The sequence below is a fragment of the Girardinichthys multiradiatus genome, chromosome 22, assembly GCF_021462225.1.
Source record: "Girardinichthys multiradiatus isolate DD_20200921_A chromosome 22, DD_fGirMul_XY1, whole genome shotgun sequence".
Taxonomy (NCBI): Eukaryota; Metazoa; Chordata; class Actinopteri; order Cyprinodontiformes; family Goodeidae; genus Girardinichthys; species Girardinichthys multiradiatus.
In genome coordinates, this window is record NC_061814.1 from 37556782 (window position 1) to 37571686 (window position 14905).

Here is a 14905-nt window from a genome sequence, read left to right on the forward strand (position 1 = left end):
AGGATGTGTTTTTCGACATGGTTCGGGTTAAATAACTTGTTGCCAGCTGAAACATAATCGCCCAGGCAGTCATTATCCAATGGGAGGCTTGCTTAGTTAAATCCAGGTGGTGACTTTCTTTTATGGCCAGGCAGTGTATCTCCATCTATTCGTCCATCCTACATCAGAGGAGCTTGTTATTGGTCTGAAGGCAGTAGGACCACAGTCACCAACAAAGACTACACAGTAATCTACGAGGTCTAACAGCCCTCTGTTACAGAAGACACAGTGAACAACTCCACGTTTCAGAGAAAGCTTTGGACAAAGTGTCAAGGTCAGAAGAGACCAGAATCGAGCTTTTTGATGACGGCTCAGTCTGCTATTAATGAGGAAGAGAAATGTTGAGTATGACCTGATGAACAGCATCCCCACAGCCAAGCATGAAGATGGATGCATTATGCTCTGGGACTATCTTTCTGCTAAGGGTACAGAACATTTAAGGTGTCAATGAATGGGGCCGTGTGCCATAAAATCTTGGATGTGAACCTTTTTCCTTCAGTCAGAAATGGAAGTTGGGTCAAAAGGTAGACACAGGCCAGCCTGAGTTTCTTATAGAATAATAACCCAGTGCAGCAGCCTTCATTCAGCCTGCTGACAAGCAGTGCACAGCATTAAGTGGGGGAAGGGTGGTGCTTTGCTACTAACGGAGTGTCCAGAGTCCTGATTGGGTTGGTCAGGGTTGTTATGACTCACAACACACCAACAAGGCAACAAAGGAGAGTCATGTTGGGCGGTGTGCATCTAAACCAGAGGTGGCCAACTCCAGCGTTTTAGATGTTCAGCTGGTTAAAAATAAAAACACCAAAATCAAATGAAAGGCTCATTACAAGGAAGGTCTCTGCAGAACATAATGCTCTGCAGGGATGCATCTATAACATGCAGGACAGCAGCTCTTGAGAATTGGAGCTGGCCACACCTGACCCAAATGATTAGGTTTGGGAGAAAGTTCTGTTGTCTGATAAGACCAGAATTGGGAGTACAAACCCACAGTTAAGGGAAGTGGTGGAAACATTATAATTTGGAACCTTTTCTTGGCCAGAACGCTGAAGGTAAGTTGTAGGGAGCAATTCGATTATGACGAACCCAATAAGGAACGCAATAATGGAGCGGCTAAAGGGAAATCAAATGAAGGTCCTACAGAAGATCTGTGGAGGGAGCTGAAGCTGAGTCGCCGAGCAGCACCCAAGAGACCTGAAGAAGATTGGGTCCAAATCCTTGCTGGTGAGCCGTTATGCTTGCTAACAAGGTTCCTCCAAGCTTTAAGTAATGTTTTGCTCAACGATCAAAGATTTCTTTCACTGTGATGTAAAATAGTTTTTCTACAAAATGTTTTTTTGTTTAATATTTTGTCTCTCTGCATTAAAGTGGAGCTATCAAAAATTAAAAGTCTACTTATGTCTTTGTAATGGAGCAAACCTAAACAAAGAATCCCCACTTTACCTCGACTATGACAGGATTCATAAAGCAGCTCGAGTTTGTCTTGGGGATTTTATTTTTGCTCTGCACTTCTTCTCCTCTCGCTCCTGGTTTACTTTGACGTTCTTACGATCGGGCCTCTCCAAAGGACCATAATTCAGTCCTGTAACTGGACCCCCTGACCCACATCCACAGATCCTCGGCCATTCTTGGCATCTGCTGTCGAGGAGAAGAAGGGACAGCTGGAATAGCCCCCACCCACTTACCCCCCGAAGGGGGGGGGGGACCCTGCCCACACTGCCTCTTCATGTCCCCTTATGTGCTGGTGTGTAGCAGGGTTATTAATACCCCTGTGAGCAATCCTAACAGGAAGAGCTGGGTATGCATGGCCACCCCACCAACCAGAACCGCTGTGGCAACAGCCACACTAGGGAGTAAAACATTTGGTCACATTGTTGCCATCAACTGGCCAAGTGTTGGGACTAAGGTGACTTGTTCTGGGTAAAAGTAGAGCAAAGTTGATCACTTAGAACCCAGTAACCCCTGCCAAGGTTATATGCTGCCATCTAGAGGACAAAAGAGACAACTTGTTAAATGGGGCTCATTTTTAGTGTTTATACATGTACAGTCGGGAATATAAGCAGTTACATCTTGACCAGAACCAGGAGAAATTACAAATGAAACATACGTCTCATCCGATCAGGTGTTGGTTTTAAGGTCCCGACAAACCGAGCTTCAGCAGGACTTGAGAGGAAAGCACAGAATTTACAGCCCCGACCAACATGATCAAGGTCCAGCAACAGTTTCTGATGTCTGTGAGGTCCCGATGTGTGCATGAAGAAGCAGTGGGTGTTCTATACGAACAGAGCGGGACCCGGGGGGGCGTCTTGTTTATTAAGGAACAGCCACAGCTGCACAAACACGCAGCGAGCTGAGCGACAGAGAACACAGTTGATGGAGGTCCATATACAGAGACAGGAAGGAAAAGGGAGTCCACACCTGGCTTGGAAGCCACGGCCAGGCGGGCAGCTGAAGAACAAGCATCCTTCAACTAAAGACAGTTCCTCATCTTCAGGGTTCATGTCGAACAGCTCAGTGTTTCTTTATTCCTTCAGGAACTTTAAGTAGTTCGGACCTGAGCGTAACGTGTCTTGGATCTGTGGAACCACACAGAAAGAAAGATGTTCAAACGTTAACTGTAACCAATCAATTCAGGAGGTAGTAGGTCTGCATACAGTTAAAGACAAAAGCTTACACAAATGAATACATTTAGGCTTCCAATGATTTCTTTGAATGGTTCTTTTTATAGCAACAGACAACTTCAACATTTATTTTTAAATATTAGAATTCGGTGCACAACTTTGAATTTATGGTGGGTTTTCACGACTCAACTCGGGGTGAAAATTATATGAAAAGGCTCATCAATGGTACATGAGAACGGGTTAATTTGATGTTGGTACTATGCTGAGGTCTGGAAGTAGACTCAAACAGGTACCTTCATCCATCCATTGTCTATACCCGCTTATCTCTGCAGGGTGTGGTGCCAATCTCCAGTGGTCACTGGGTGAGAGGCGGGGTACACCCCGGACAGGTCGCCAGTCCATCACAGAACAAACAACCAGGCGCAAACAATTATACGGGCAATTCAGAGTGACCAATTGACCCAACAAGCTTGTTTTTGAACTGCGGGAAATAGCCGGAGTACCCAGAGAGAACGCACGCATGAGGAGAACATGCAAACTCCTTGGTGCAAGGCAACAGTGCTTCCAACTGTGACAGCATGAAGGTCACCTTAATATCAAAGGAAATTTGTCAGGATGTTTAGGAAAAACCCAGCATATTGAAACCTGCCATGCACTGAAAACTGCTGGAACTGCTGGAAGTGTGACTGTCCCCATAGGCTGAGAAAATGCTGACGATTAGAGGAACCCCCTGCTCCAGTATCAGCAACTTCAAGCTTGACAAATGTCCAGTGGCCAAAACTGACCAGGCTTTTGGAGAAACGTCTTATGTTCAGATGAGACACAGAGGAATGTTTGGAGGCCCTCAAACCTACTGGACCAACTGTCAAGCACAGGGTTGGCAGCATCATGCTGTGGGATTGGTTTGCCTCCAGTGTTGCTGGTGGATTACACAAAGTGGATGGAATAATAAATGAGGACCTCCTCCTCCAAATTCTTCAACTTCACCTCAATCAGCAGCCAGATAGTTGAAACCTGGATATAAAAAGGTGTTCCAACAGGACAATGACCTCAAACACATCAAAACAATTTAGAAAGCAGGCTAACATTAGGCTTCTGGAAAAGCCTCCCCACCCACTTTAACGTAACTCTACCAGTTCAAGAGGAGTGGCCAGAAATCCAGCCACAATTACGCCAGAAGCCTGATGATGACTTAAAAAAACTGGATCTAACCCAGTATTAGTGGAGTGTATGTATATATTTGAGCTGTGAGGTTGAACCATTTGCAGGTAGTCCTTCTTTTCTCAATCCCCTATGCACCAGCATCCCCTGCAGCCTCTACAGCCCCACAGCATGATGCATCCACTGCCATGCTGGACAGTTGGTCCAGTGTATAACTGGAGAAAATCAATAATAAATTCAAAATGGTGCGCCCAATTGTTGTTTAAAAAAAGAAAGAAAAAAAAACAGTCTCTGCAGTTGTTTGTTCCTACAAAAAAAAAAAAAAGAAATCATTAAAAGCCCCAATTTCATACAACATTAATGCCTAACTATTTAAAATACACCTGGGTGCTTTGTCTGCTGTTTGCCTGGTCTGAGCGCTGCCTTTAAACTGCGCCTCCAGCCCAGCATAGATCCCTCCTGCAGACTGAAAAAGCAGAAACAGATGCAGACCAGATTAAAAACAAGCCAATCACAGGCAGCTAGAAACACTAGACTGTTTTTGTTTTTATTTAACAAACAACAAATCTCAGTCAAATGCACCTCTTTGGTATCCTTGGATCTACTCTGTTCCTGGTCTCCAAACCTCATCTTGGTCAGGTGGCCGACAATCTCCGCCATGCGCCGCTGGTCTGCTCGCACGAACACAACAAAACAGAAGAAACCAGCTTAATGGGTCAGCAGTATTTGATGCGTCTAAGAATATAAAAGGAATCGATGATTCTCGCTGCCTTACCTTCTTCCCTCTGAGCGTCCTGGTTGTAGCGCAGGGAGCGAGAGCTGTCCCACTTATTCTTCTGGAGGCTCACTCTACGTCACACACACACACACACACAGGTTAGTTTACCCTTTTTTCAGAAAGAGTAAGGTGTGTTGAGGTGTTGTGCATGATTTAGCATTCAGGTGAGCTTACGTGAAAGGTGTGCTGTCTCTGGTCTGTGACTGAGGAGAAGAAGAAATAATGCTGGATTGTAAAATCTGTGCAATAGTAGATAAAGTCCTAGTTGGAAATGACACATCAGAACCTGCCTGACTTTCTGAGGGATCATTTCACCAATGAGAAGCAGTCAATCAGTGACTTACCTTCTCAGATTTATCTTTGCGTTGGAAGTTTGGAGAGGACAACTGTTTCTTCAGAGGTCTGTGAAGCTTCTTGGCCTTCTTAGCAGCTAGAAACAGAAAAAAATAAATATAAGGAGAGGTATAAAATGGATCAGGCGCCATCTGCTGGCTGAAAACAGAAGCTAAACATAGTTAAAATTGAGAGGGGTCACAGGTTGGAAAAAAACACCAGGAGACCAGAGGTGACAGGATGTGTATAACCACGAAATGAGTCAATGCAAGAGTTTATAAAGTTTTCATCATATTCAGTGTTACCAGGTGATTTTGAAAAATAAAAAGTTTCCTCCGATTTACTCGTACTCGTTGTCTTCCGCTTTATCCGGGACCGGGTCGCGGGGGCAGCAGACTCAGCAGAGACGCCCAGACGTCCCTCTCCCCAGACACCTCCTCCAGCTCCTCCGGGGCGAGCCTAAGGCGTTCTCAGGCCAGCCGAGAGACATAGTCCCTCCAGCGTGTCCTGGGCCGTCCCCTGGGTCTCCTCCCGGTGGGACGTGCCTGGAACACCTCCCGAGGAAGGCTTGCAGGAGGCATCCGGTATAGATGCCCGAGCCACCTCAACTGGCTCCTCTCGATGTGGAGGAGTAGCGGCTCTACTCCGAGCTCCTCCCGGATGGCCGAGCTCCTCACCCTATCTCTAAGGGAGTGCCCGGCCACCCTACGGAGGAAGCTCATTTCAGCCGCTTGTATCCGGGTTCTCGTTCTTTCGGTCATGACCCAAAGTTCATGGCCATAGGTGAGGGTAGGAACGTAGACCGACCGGTAAATCGAGAGCTTTGCTTTACGGCTCAGCTCTCTCTTCACCACAACGGGCCGGCACAGTGCCCCCATTACTGTGGCAACCACACCAATCCGTCTGTCGATCTCCCGCTCCATTCTTCCCTCACTCGTGAACAAGACCCCAAGATACTTAAACTCCTCCACTTGAGACAGGAACTCCCCTCCAACCTGAAGAGGACAAGCCACTCTTTTCCGGTCGAGAACCTTGGCCCTGGACTTGGATTTAAAGGGTGATTAAATAGGAGATATACATCGGATTTCTACCCATCTGCCAGTTGTTTCCTGCCTAACTTTATCAGTCTCTCCCATTATTGTTGTGGATTTCTTTTGGTCCAATCTTTTTTCCAGCTTCAGTTCATTTCTTTCAGGTTTGGAGACATTCGTTTCTGCCAAGTTCTCTAATGGCCCACCGCAGCTTTCCAACCTGGTTGAGATCTGGACTTTAACTAGACCACTGCAACACCCTGATTCTTTTCTCTTTCAGCCATTCTGATGTAGATCTGCTGCTGCGTTTGGGATCATTGTCCTGTTGATGACCCAGTTTGGTCCAAGCTACAGCGGTCAGACAGGTGGGCTCATATTTGACTCTGGAATACTTTGTTAAACAAACGAGTTTTTAGGTTGACTGAATAATTGACTGCAAGTCGAAATGAGCCCACCACCATTTCTTTCACTTGTAAATAATCTTTTTCCTACTGTAGAATCACAGACTATAAATAGCTTGGAAATGACCTGATAACCCTTCCCAGGTTTATGTGCCTCAACAGCCTCTTATTTTAAGGTCATTGCTGGTGTCTTTCATGTTTGGCATTGTGTGAGCTGCCACCACTACTGTTTCTATAGAGGTGGTTGCAATGATAACGATCGGTTAATCAACACGTAAAATTAGCAACACCTAACTGCTACTTTCTGTGATAAATTCTATGGAATTTAATAGTCCTTTCAAAGCTGCAGGCAGAAGCAATTTGTGGAGTTGAACAATTATTAGCATCTGCTGCTAGATTTAACATCACAACCTGGTTTATCTGCTGGACTCTCACCTTGTTTCTTCGACAGCTCCTCTTCATCGCCGACCTCGTCTTCCGTGACCTCTGACCCGGTGGTGTACTCCTCATCCTCCGACAGCAGAGACTGCTGCTTCTGGAAGAGCAATGGGCCCAGAGTTTTAATCAACTGTCACCAGAATCTGAGCAGAATTGCTGAAGATAATGAGAGGTCCTACCAGCTGAAGAGTCCAGTTCTTGAAAAAGGAAAACTGGGTGAAACAAAAACAAATTAAGTGAATGAAGTAAGAAACTGTAGGAATAAAACCAACTAAAAGGCACCGAACGATGCCTGTAAGAGACCTACAGAGTTTCCGTCTCCTCTCAGAGGTCCCAGGAGGGTTGGTTCTAGGAGAACGTTGCAGTCTTGGACTTTCTCTGCACTGGACAGACTCTCCTCAGAGCTGACAAACACATGCAGTATACGTTTGTAACATTTATAAGAAATCCAGCAGAAATCTCCAGGGCAGTGGCACCTGTACTGACCTCTCTGCAGGGGATGTCTTAGACAAACACACTGCGTCTCTGTGCAGCAGCAGATCATTGAGGACTCTGATCCGGGCTGCAGTCACATCATCACACTTCTCTTCATCTGGTACGTTCACAATGTGATCCCGCATCTTGCAACCCTAAATACAAACACATTAAACAATACTACGATCACAGGGCAGATGTGCTTCAGATGGTCCTGATAAAGACGTGTGAAACGTCTTAAATAGGTCCTTTATCTCTAAACAATTAATGTACCCGAGACATTTCTGTGATTTATACTTTTGCTTTTTTTAAATGATCAGAGTTTAGTTAACTTAGTAATTATGACTTCCTGGTGACAGAGGCCCATTTTTCTTGGCCTTTTCAAAACAAGACAAGAGAACCTAACATTCCAGTAAAGCAGATTGTGTTGATAATAAAAAGTCAGGAAATGGCTTCAAGAAAATAGCTGCTCACCTAAACTTGCCCATATCTACGGTGCCAAATTTATCTTTGCACCAAACTCTGTGAGAAAGACAGGAGGGAGGACGAAAACAAATCTTAAAGGTCGTCTGGGAGGAATGCAAGGAAAAAGCCTTTTCTGTCCTAGCATCAAAAACTCAGTGAGTCTATGATCGAGCTAATTAGACACAAAAATCACTCTTCTTCCATGACCAACTCAGTCCCCAGACCTAAATCCTGTAGAAAACCTGTAGGGTGAGCTGAACAGAAGAGAGAGACCAGGATTCTGTACGACCAAGAGAGCAAACAGGAAGGGTAGAGGTCAATGAGTGTGGGAGATGGTGTATTTATTCATAGCACTCAGAGATCTGTATTATTAACTCATTATCAGCCACATTATCCAACAAACACAGGGATGCAGAGAACTATATAACATGGACTGTGTTACAGCACTCATTCAAAGGCTGCCGAGTCTCTTCCAAACGACTTTGCACCCAGAATTTTTCTTTGCTTCTTTGCTTTCAGGATCTCTGGAATTGATGTTCTGGTTCCCAGAGCTGCAGGGCCATTAGGTACAAAACTATTGAGCTTTGAATAATTCCTGGAGGCACCTCTGTATTATTCCAGGATGATTCAGAGCTTAGTTAATGGGGCTTTAGAAACTCTCAAGGAGACAGCGCTCCATCTGACTACATTGCACTCCTGAGGCAACTTTTGTGGTAAATTGCCTTTATATGAATAAACCAAACAGATGCCTAGTAATAGTGTAACTTCTGGTGAAAAAACCTGTTTAATTTTTTTTTTTTTTTTATCTCTGCTCAGACCGAGAACAAGTGTGAACAAGCAGTTATTTATAATGTAGATCTAAAAAGGGACGCACACAAACAAGACCATGCCAGGAGGCAGCAATGAAGGAACAGCAGGAATTTCTACTGGTTGTTAAGATCTGGTACTGGTTGTTTTCTAAAGGTGACATAAATCTTCGGTTTTCTCCACATGTCTAAATTAAGGAGTAAGGTTGCGGGACAAGATGAAAACATCCAAGCTCAACTACAAACTGACATAGCCTTGAATGGTCCGAAAAACCGAAACCTGGAACTTCTGGGCCACAACACCAAAAGATCAGCTGGGCACAAACCAGCACTGAACATCACCAAAAGAACACCATACACAGGGTGAAACATGGTGGTGGCAGTATCATCCTGTGGGGTAGCTTTTCATCAGATGGAAGACGCATTTTTGCCACTTTAGATGAAAGTATGAACAGTTCTGACCCAAAACCGTCAGGGGTCTGCTAGAATGACTTTATAGGAGGGAAGTGTAAAATCTGGAAAGGCCATGAACAGAATCTGGCAGAAAATATTGCCAAGGCAAGGTGTGGCATGCAGAGAGATTAAGACACTGAATACTGAAAAATGAATCTAATAAATTTAGTTTAAGGTCCTACACATTTCTGCTACCCGGTTTTTGTAGCCAATGGGTTTGTTTTTCAGTTAAACCCTCCTACATAAACACAGAGGGGCACATCTTTCAGAGCACAAAACTGAGCTTCAAGAAGCATACATTATGTTATCGAAGACTGAAACTATTTAGAAAACTTTGCCCATTTCCAATAAAGCTTTTGGATCCAAAGTGTTTACCTTTGGTATTCCGGTGGGGTCAAAGCGGAGCACCCTCTGGTTGCAGCAGAGGTAAATTCCTGCACCATGCCAGCCTTTCTCTGCACCCATGCCAGGGTACAGCACGCTGTCCGGGTGGTATTTGCAGTGGGTCAGCTCCGCACAGACAAACACCTGAGCAAACACACAGCAGCAGCAGCTTCAAACAACATCTCATCACAGTGAATTATCAGTTATCTTTTCTACTGTGCTTCCCCCTGACTCTGACCTGCTGGCACCGCGAGCAGGTGAGGTGGTTGATGGTACCCCAGATTCTCCAGTAAACTAGGACCCAGGATTTGAGCTCCTCATATAAAGCTGTGATGTATTCATGCACATCCCAGCTCTTCTGTCTGTAAACACAAACCACATAAATAAGGGGCGATATTACAGACTAAAACAACCACTTAATAAAGAACAGGGTGTCACTAAATCTAGAAAACTAAGTACACCGTTGCTGCTTCCACAGGATTTCAAAAAGGACAGTAGCAGCCAGTTGTTGCTCATCAAAACCACTTGATTAACTGAATGTCACTGTGACCACCTCTATAAAAGCCAAGGTTTTGGCGGTTTGCTGCTCTGGAGCATACAGGAGTGTGTTAGCAACCTTCCAGGGTGGGAAGAAATCAGCAGTGAACTTAGAGAGGCGACAGCAATCATGCAAATCAGTATAGGAAGGGTTATACGGCCATTTATAAATTAAATCCAACATTTAAGACAGCTCCCAGTCTTCTCAGCAGTAAATCCCAGCAAATCCCCCCGCCAAGGGGAAACTGCAAAATCTCCATCTCAGACCCTACAGGCCTCCAATGCACCTGAATGAATCACAAGACTTCTGGAACAACGTCATGAGGACAGACGAGACCAAAGTAGCGATGTTTCACCGTGATGCAAAGCACCATGTTTGGAGAAAACCAAACGCAGCATATCAGCACCTTGTACTAAATGTCCAGCACGGTGGTGGAGGGTTGATGATTTGCGCTTGTTTTGCAGTCACTGAGTCAACCATGAACTTCTCCGTAAGTATTGTAGAATAAATGTGAGGCCATCTAATAGCTGAAACTTGACGCATCGAACAGGACAATGACCCCAAACCCAGCAGCAAATCTACAACTGAATGGCTGAAAGAGGAAAGAATTAAGGCGTTGCAACGGCTCAGTCAAAGTACACACCTCAATCTGACTCAAAGGATGTGGTAGGACCTAAAAGAGCTGTGCAAACACTAAACACAAAAAATTTATCCACAAACATTTGTGAGACTGATTGTTATTGTTGCTGCGGGTGGTTCTGATTAGTGTATGTCAACGCCTGACTAGAACTGTAGGTTCTCTTCAAAAGGTAATCGAGTGTAATTTGTGTGCTTATAACAATCCCTAGAGTCAAATGTCTCTCTACCAGAACTCATGATACAAAAAACACATCACAACTCCTCTTTAAATCCCAAATCACATTCTGCCCCTTGTATTAGTTTGATGCAGTTAAGAAGAAAACAGAGCATGAGGGAGTGCATGAATCCTGTTTGGTAAACTGAGCTGTAGCACCTCGTGTGCGTATAGATGATCTGTCCTTGAACGTCCACGTTGATTTTCCCAGGAATGCAGGAAATCTTCCTCTCTGTGTCTTTGGTCAGAAGCTTGAGGCACAGACCACACCTGCATTATGAAGAGGAAAAAAACATGCAGCACATTTCCGGTAACTCTCCAAACCAGTAACTCTCCAAACCCGTAAATGGTAAAAGTAGAGGTTGTACTAACTTGTAGAGAGTCGAGGCGTTTCCTGGTGAATCTTTGTTCTGGTGGTTTGGATCGAACAGCTGCTCGATTTTCTTCTGAAACAGTTTGCTTTGAGGTAGGACAGTAAGGAACAGGAAAGCAGCTTTAGTCATCGTATGCAGCTGGTAAATTAAAGATGAGGAATGTGTAAGGATGCAGCATCACAAAGCCTCTCTCTTAGTCCAACCTCTTAAATTAGCCACATCTTGTCACAGGACAGAGTATGAACCTGCTTCAAACTTCCTACCTCTTAAATTTATCTTTTTTGTCCCGGATATCGTCGGCCTCGTTGTGGTTGAAGAGCTCAGCAATCCGTGTGGCCAGGTTGCTGTTGATGCAGTTCATGTTGCAGGGAGTGGCCACAATGGCGCTCATGTGTTTGTGGCAGTACTGGATGCACTCCTCCACCTGAACACGGACAGAGATATTCACGTTCCTGCAGGACTTTCACTGGCTGATAAACATCAGTAAATCCATGAAAAAAATAACTGTCCCAACAAAGTTTCAGCACAGCTGCAATCCTATCTGTTTCTACAGCACACATGACTCCCACCACACATACCAGCAACTCTGATAAAGATGCGTAAAGAGCCCTAATATAAACTTGTTTCATTGCAGTGGCATAATCTTGCACGAAAAAAAAAAAAAAATCTTATTTGAGCACAATTTGTAATTGTTTGTAGAAGTTCAATAAGTAGGAGTTTGGCTGCTTTTGCTGGACCAGTACCAGTCTAAAAGTCTGATCTTAGAAGGTCCGGACTCCAAAACAAAGCAGCAAAATGGCCGTTTTAAACTTTATAACAAGTTTAGGTTCTCTCATTTACTAACTACAACTATAGGATCGTAGAAAATCAGTCTGGTTATTATTATTTTTTCCTTTTTAAAGTGTGGCAACATCCTTTGACCCCCACCTCCCCAAACAAAAAAATCAAGTTGAGATGCGGCAATTCAAAGACAAATTAAATAGAAATTAAATCAATGAAAGAAGCAATTTACTGCATAAACATTCTGTTTTTAGATAAGAGAATAAGAAATAGTGTTTCCTTTTGAAAATATTTATCCAGTCGTGGTAAATGAGTAATCTCGGCCTCCCCTACAGCTAGTTGGCATGGAGATGGCATCTAATGGTTGCTATGGAGACTCGTTCACCCCACGATAAAACTCTTAGCAGCAGTTTTCTAAAAGTGATCCTCCTGTGGTGAGAAGATGAGGTCTTCCTGTTGAGTCGCAGTTTATTTAAGTTTTTTATTTTATCACTCTGACTGCAGGCAAGTATTTAATATCTCGTAGCCATTTCCGTACTTGTTCTCTTGTCTTTTCTGTTTTGAAGTGTTGGGGCCATCCATTTTGGTCGCACATTTTGACATGCGCAGCTCGTCGCAGCTCTGACGTCACTGGGAACATAAACCGGCCATTTCGCGCTTGTCTCACAGGACAGCGCAACGGAGGCGCATATCTGGAGAAACAAAAGCTCGCAGGCGAACTTTTACTCCACAAGGCCATTCCCGGAAGAGCTTGAAAGCTGGAAATCTGTCTGATACGAAAAGATCAGATTTATTTGCCGATCGAAGACCCTGCTGACACCCGGCGCAGGTGGAAACCCACAGAGGTTCCAAGTGAGAAATTACCGTTTTGTTTTCATAATTTGATCACGGACGCGTGATCCCCGCCTCCCCTCCTTTTTCGTCAGACCTGATCCATCCTTGACCGGTGGAGAGCAGAAATCAACCTTAAAGTAATTTCGTTTTTTTTTTTATATTAAACCGGACAGGTGCATTTAGAGGTCTGGGCAGGAGGAGGCATAGTGAAGGTGATTTAGAATCACCTGTAGTTAATCTCAGGTATTAACTTGTTGGATGCAATACTGATTGAAGTGTTTTATGCTGAGTGGTGATTTGATTTGTCCGGCTGATCTCAAATCAGCCAGGAGTTAGAAGTCGGACTTTTAAAAGTTTTTCATTCAAAGCAACTGGGGTCTGGGCCTCGTGGTCTGACCAGTCTTTGTTCCAGTTTTATTGCTGGAGTTTTTCCACTGAGTTCCCGCCTTTATGAGCTGATCTCTTCAATCAAGACATCAGCACCAGGAGGGCTTCTCTTCCATTTAACCCAAATTACACATTTTGTCCATAAAACTGCTGGTTTGATCTTCATAGACATTAAATGCGCATATATATTTTTCTTTAATTATTATTGTTAGGTAGTCATTTTTATTCCCTTTGTGTAGAATAGTGCTTGTTAGTTAGGTGAAGGTTTTTGGACCAGAATAATGGTATATCAGGATTATTTGGCTTCAATAAATCTTCATATATATAATTAAGTGAAGCGTTTGTGTTTATTTCTTGCAAGAGTGATTTATCTGTCAAAACAAGGCCGAAGTTCCCCCAGCTTCGGTGAAACGGTTGAATAAACAGTGACAGTTGGTGGTTTTGGTTAATAATTATTAAAGAGCTTTGAGCCCATAATCACAACACCAGAGGACATCTCTGATTTCTATTCGTAAGTAATGATTTTTGGTTAAGAAATTAATATTTTCCAAATTATGATTTTAAATTATAATTATTCATGAATATTAATTAATCAATAATCATAATCCTTACAGAAGAGAAATACAGACTTCTGTCACATCATATTTACGCTGCTGGGAAACAGTAGTCATGGATTACGAACTAAAAGTTCCCAGACACTCCTAATTTTATAGGAACTATTCGGGGGTGTCAAAAATTGTGCCAACTATCATCGTGTAAAAGAGAATTAATTGCTGATGTGGGATTTTTTTCCCCTGGTTTGACAACAAATGTGCTCTAATTAAAGTTTAAAAAAACCTGCAGTGTGAAATGATGCTACTGCGCTAAAAGCCTTTTTACGCATCATTATTGGCGTACCAATCGGTGTGGAGGGTACAAAAAGAATAATGAACAACTTTACTTAGAACTGTCTCAAACAAAAGTCCTACTGATAAAAGAACATCCATGCAGCAATAAGCACAGATCTGTGTACAGGCCTCCTGTTTCAAGAAATGACCAACAATCAGCTAGAAGCTTTAAATTAATGTTACATATAAAGATTTTAGGGGCTATTTAAACACCTGAAAAACAAAAGGCATGAACACAACCCCCCACTTCTCTTCACAGGCCACAACACTTACTAACGTATCCATCTTCAAGAACTCGGAGGAGATCAGGATTGAGATCACATTGCTGGGCTCTGTAACCGACAAACACCACATGTCCAACCAACCAAGAAAACAACACCAGAACAGGCAGCCAGGGACCCACCAAACACACATCACATTTAGTGACCCATAAACCAAGCACCACCCATGGTTTACACAAGCAGGTGGAGAAGGTGAACAGCTCAGGCATTAGCAGGAGTAATCATGTGAGATCTTGTTGTGTTTTTATTCCAGATTTACCCAGCCGGGGTTTGTCCTTGTTCCCCTCTCCTGCCGAGTTCCTCCTGACGTAGTTCATGAGCCAGTCGAAGATCTGCACGTCGCAGTGAACTGAGATGTCCACCTCTTCCCACCTCTGCTGGTCCACGGACAGATACTCAGCAAAGTAACGCATCTCTTTGACCAGAAGATCTCTAGGACAGGTGAAATCCTGCTTCAGGTTCTTTGTCTCGTCACACACATGGATCACCATGTTTAGACTGGAGAACAAGTGTCATACTTTTATTATTTGGAATGACAGATGTCCAAATTTTCATGCGAGGTGGAGCATCTTCTACAGACCGAGCACATT

The 14905-nt window shown here is 43.8% G+C and overlaps 1 protein-coding gene and 1 long non-coding RNA gene across 6 annotated transcripts in view; one reads left to right on the forward strand and one right to left on the reverse strand.

Annotated features, from left to right (window-relative positions):
• Window positions 1-14905, reverse strand: part of sanbr (SANT and BTB domain regulator of CSR) — an 18886-nt gene continuing 3981 nt past the window's right edge. For 3 of the 5 annotated variants that reach the window (XM_047352066.1, XM_047352067.1, XM_047352065.1), the window contains 17 exons: window positions 14575-14813; window positions 14308-14366; window positions 11410-11570; window positions 11145-11231; window positions 10932-11042; window positions 9620-9743; window positions 9373-9525; window positions 7286-7428; window positions 7107-7203; window positions 6979-7011; window positions 6797-6896; window positions 4941-5026; window positions 4771-4799; window positions 4594-4667; window positions 4401-4489; window positions 4202-4284; window positions 2057-2612 (listed from right to left, as the gene is read on the reverse strand). In XM_047352066.1, coding sequence (XP_047208022.1) covers window positions 2576-2612; window positions 4202-4284; window positions 4401-4489; window positions 4594-4667; window positions 4771-4799; window positions 4941-5026; window positions 6797-6896; window positions 6979-7011; window positions 7107-7203; window positions 7286-7428; window positions 9373-9525; window positions 9620-9743; window positions 10932-11042; window positions 11145-11231; window positions 11410-11570; window positions 14308-14366; window positions 14575-14813 — 1705 coding nt within the window. In that variant the 3' untranslated portion in view covers window positions 2057-2575. Of the gene's footprint in view, window positions 2022-2056; window positions 2613-4201; window positions 4285-4400; window positions 4490-4593; window positions 4668-4770; window positions 4800-4940; window positions 5027-6796; window positions 6897-6978; window positions 7012-7106; window positions 7204-7285; window positions 7429-9372; window positions 9526-9619; window positions 9744-10931; window positions 11043-11144; window positions 11232-11409; window positions 11571-14307; window positions 14367-14574; window positions 14814-14905 lie in introns of those variants that run through there. The other 2 variants (XR_007036066.1, XM_047352068.1) reach the window with 2 other exon arrangements.
• Window positions 14617-14905, forward strand: part of LOC124859331 — a 27353-nt gene continuing 27064 nt past the window's right edge. The window contains exon 1 of the long non-coding RNA XR_007036067.1: window positions 14617-14756. This is a non-coding gene — a long non-coding RNA (uncharacterized LOC124859331). The remainder of the gene's footprint in view (window positions 14757-14905) is intronic.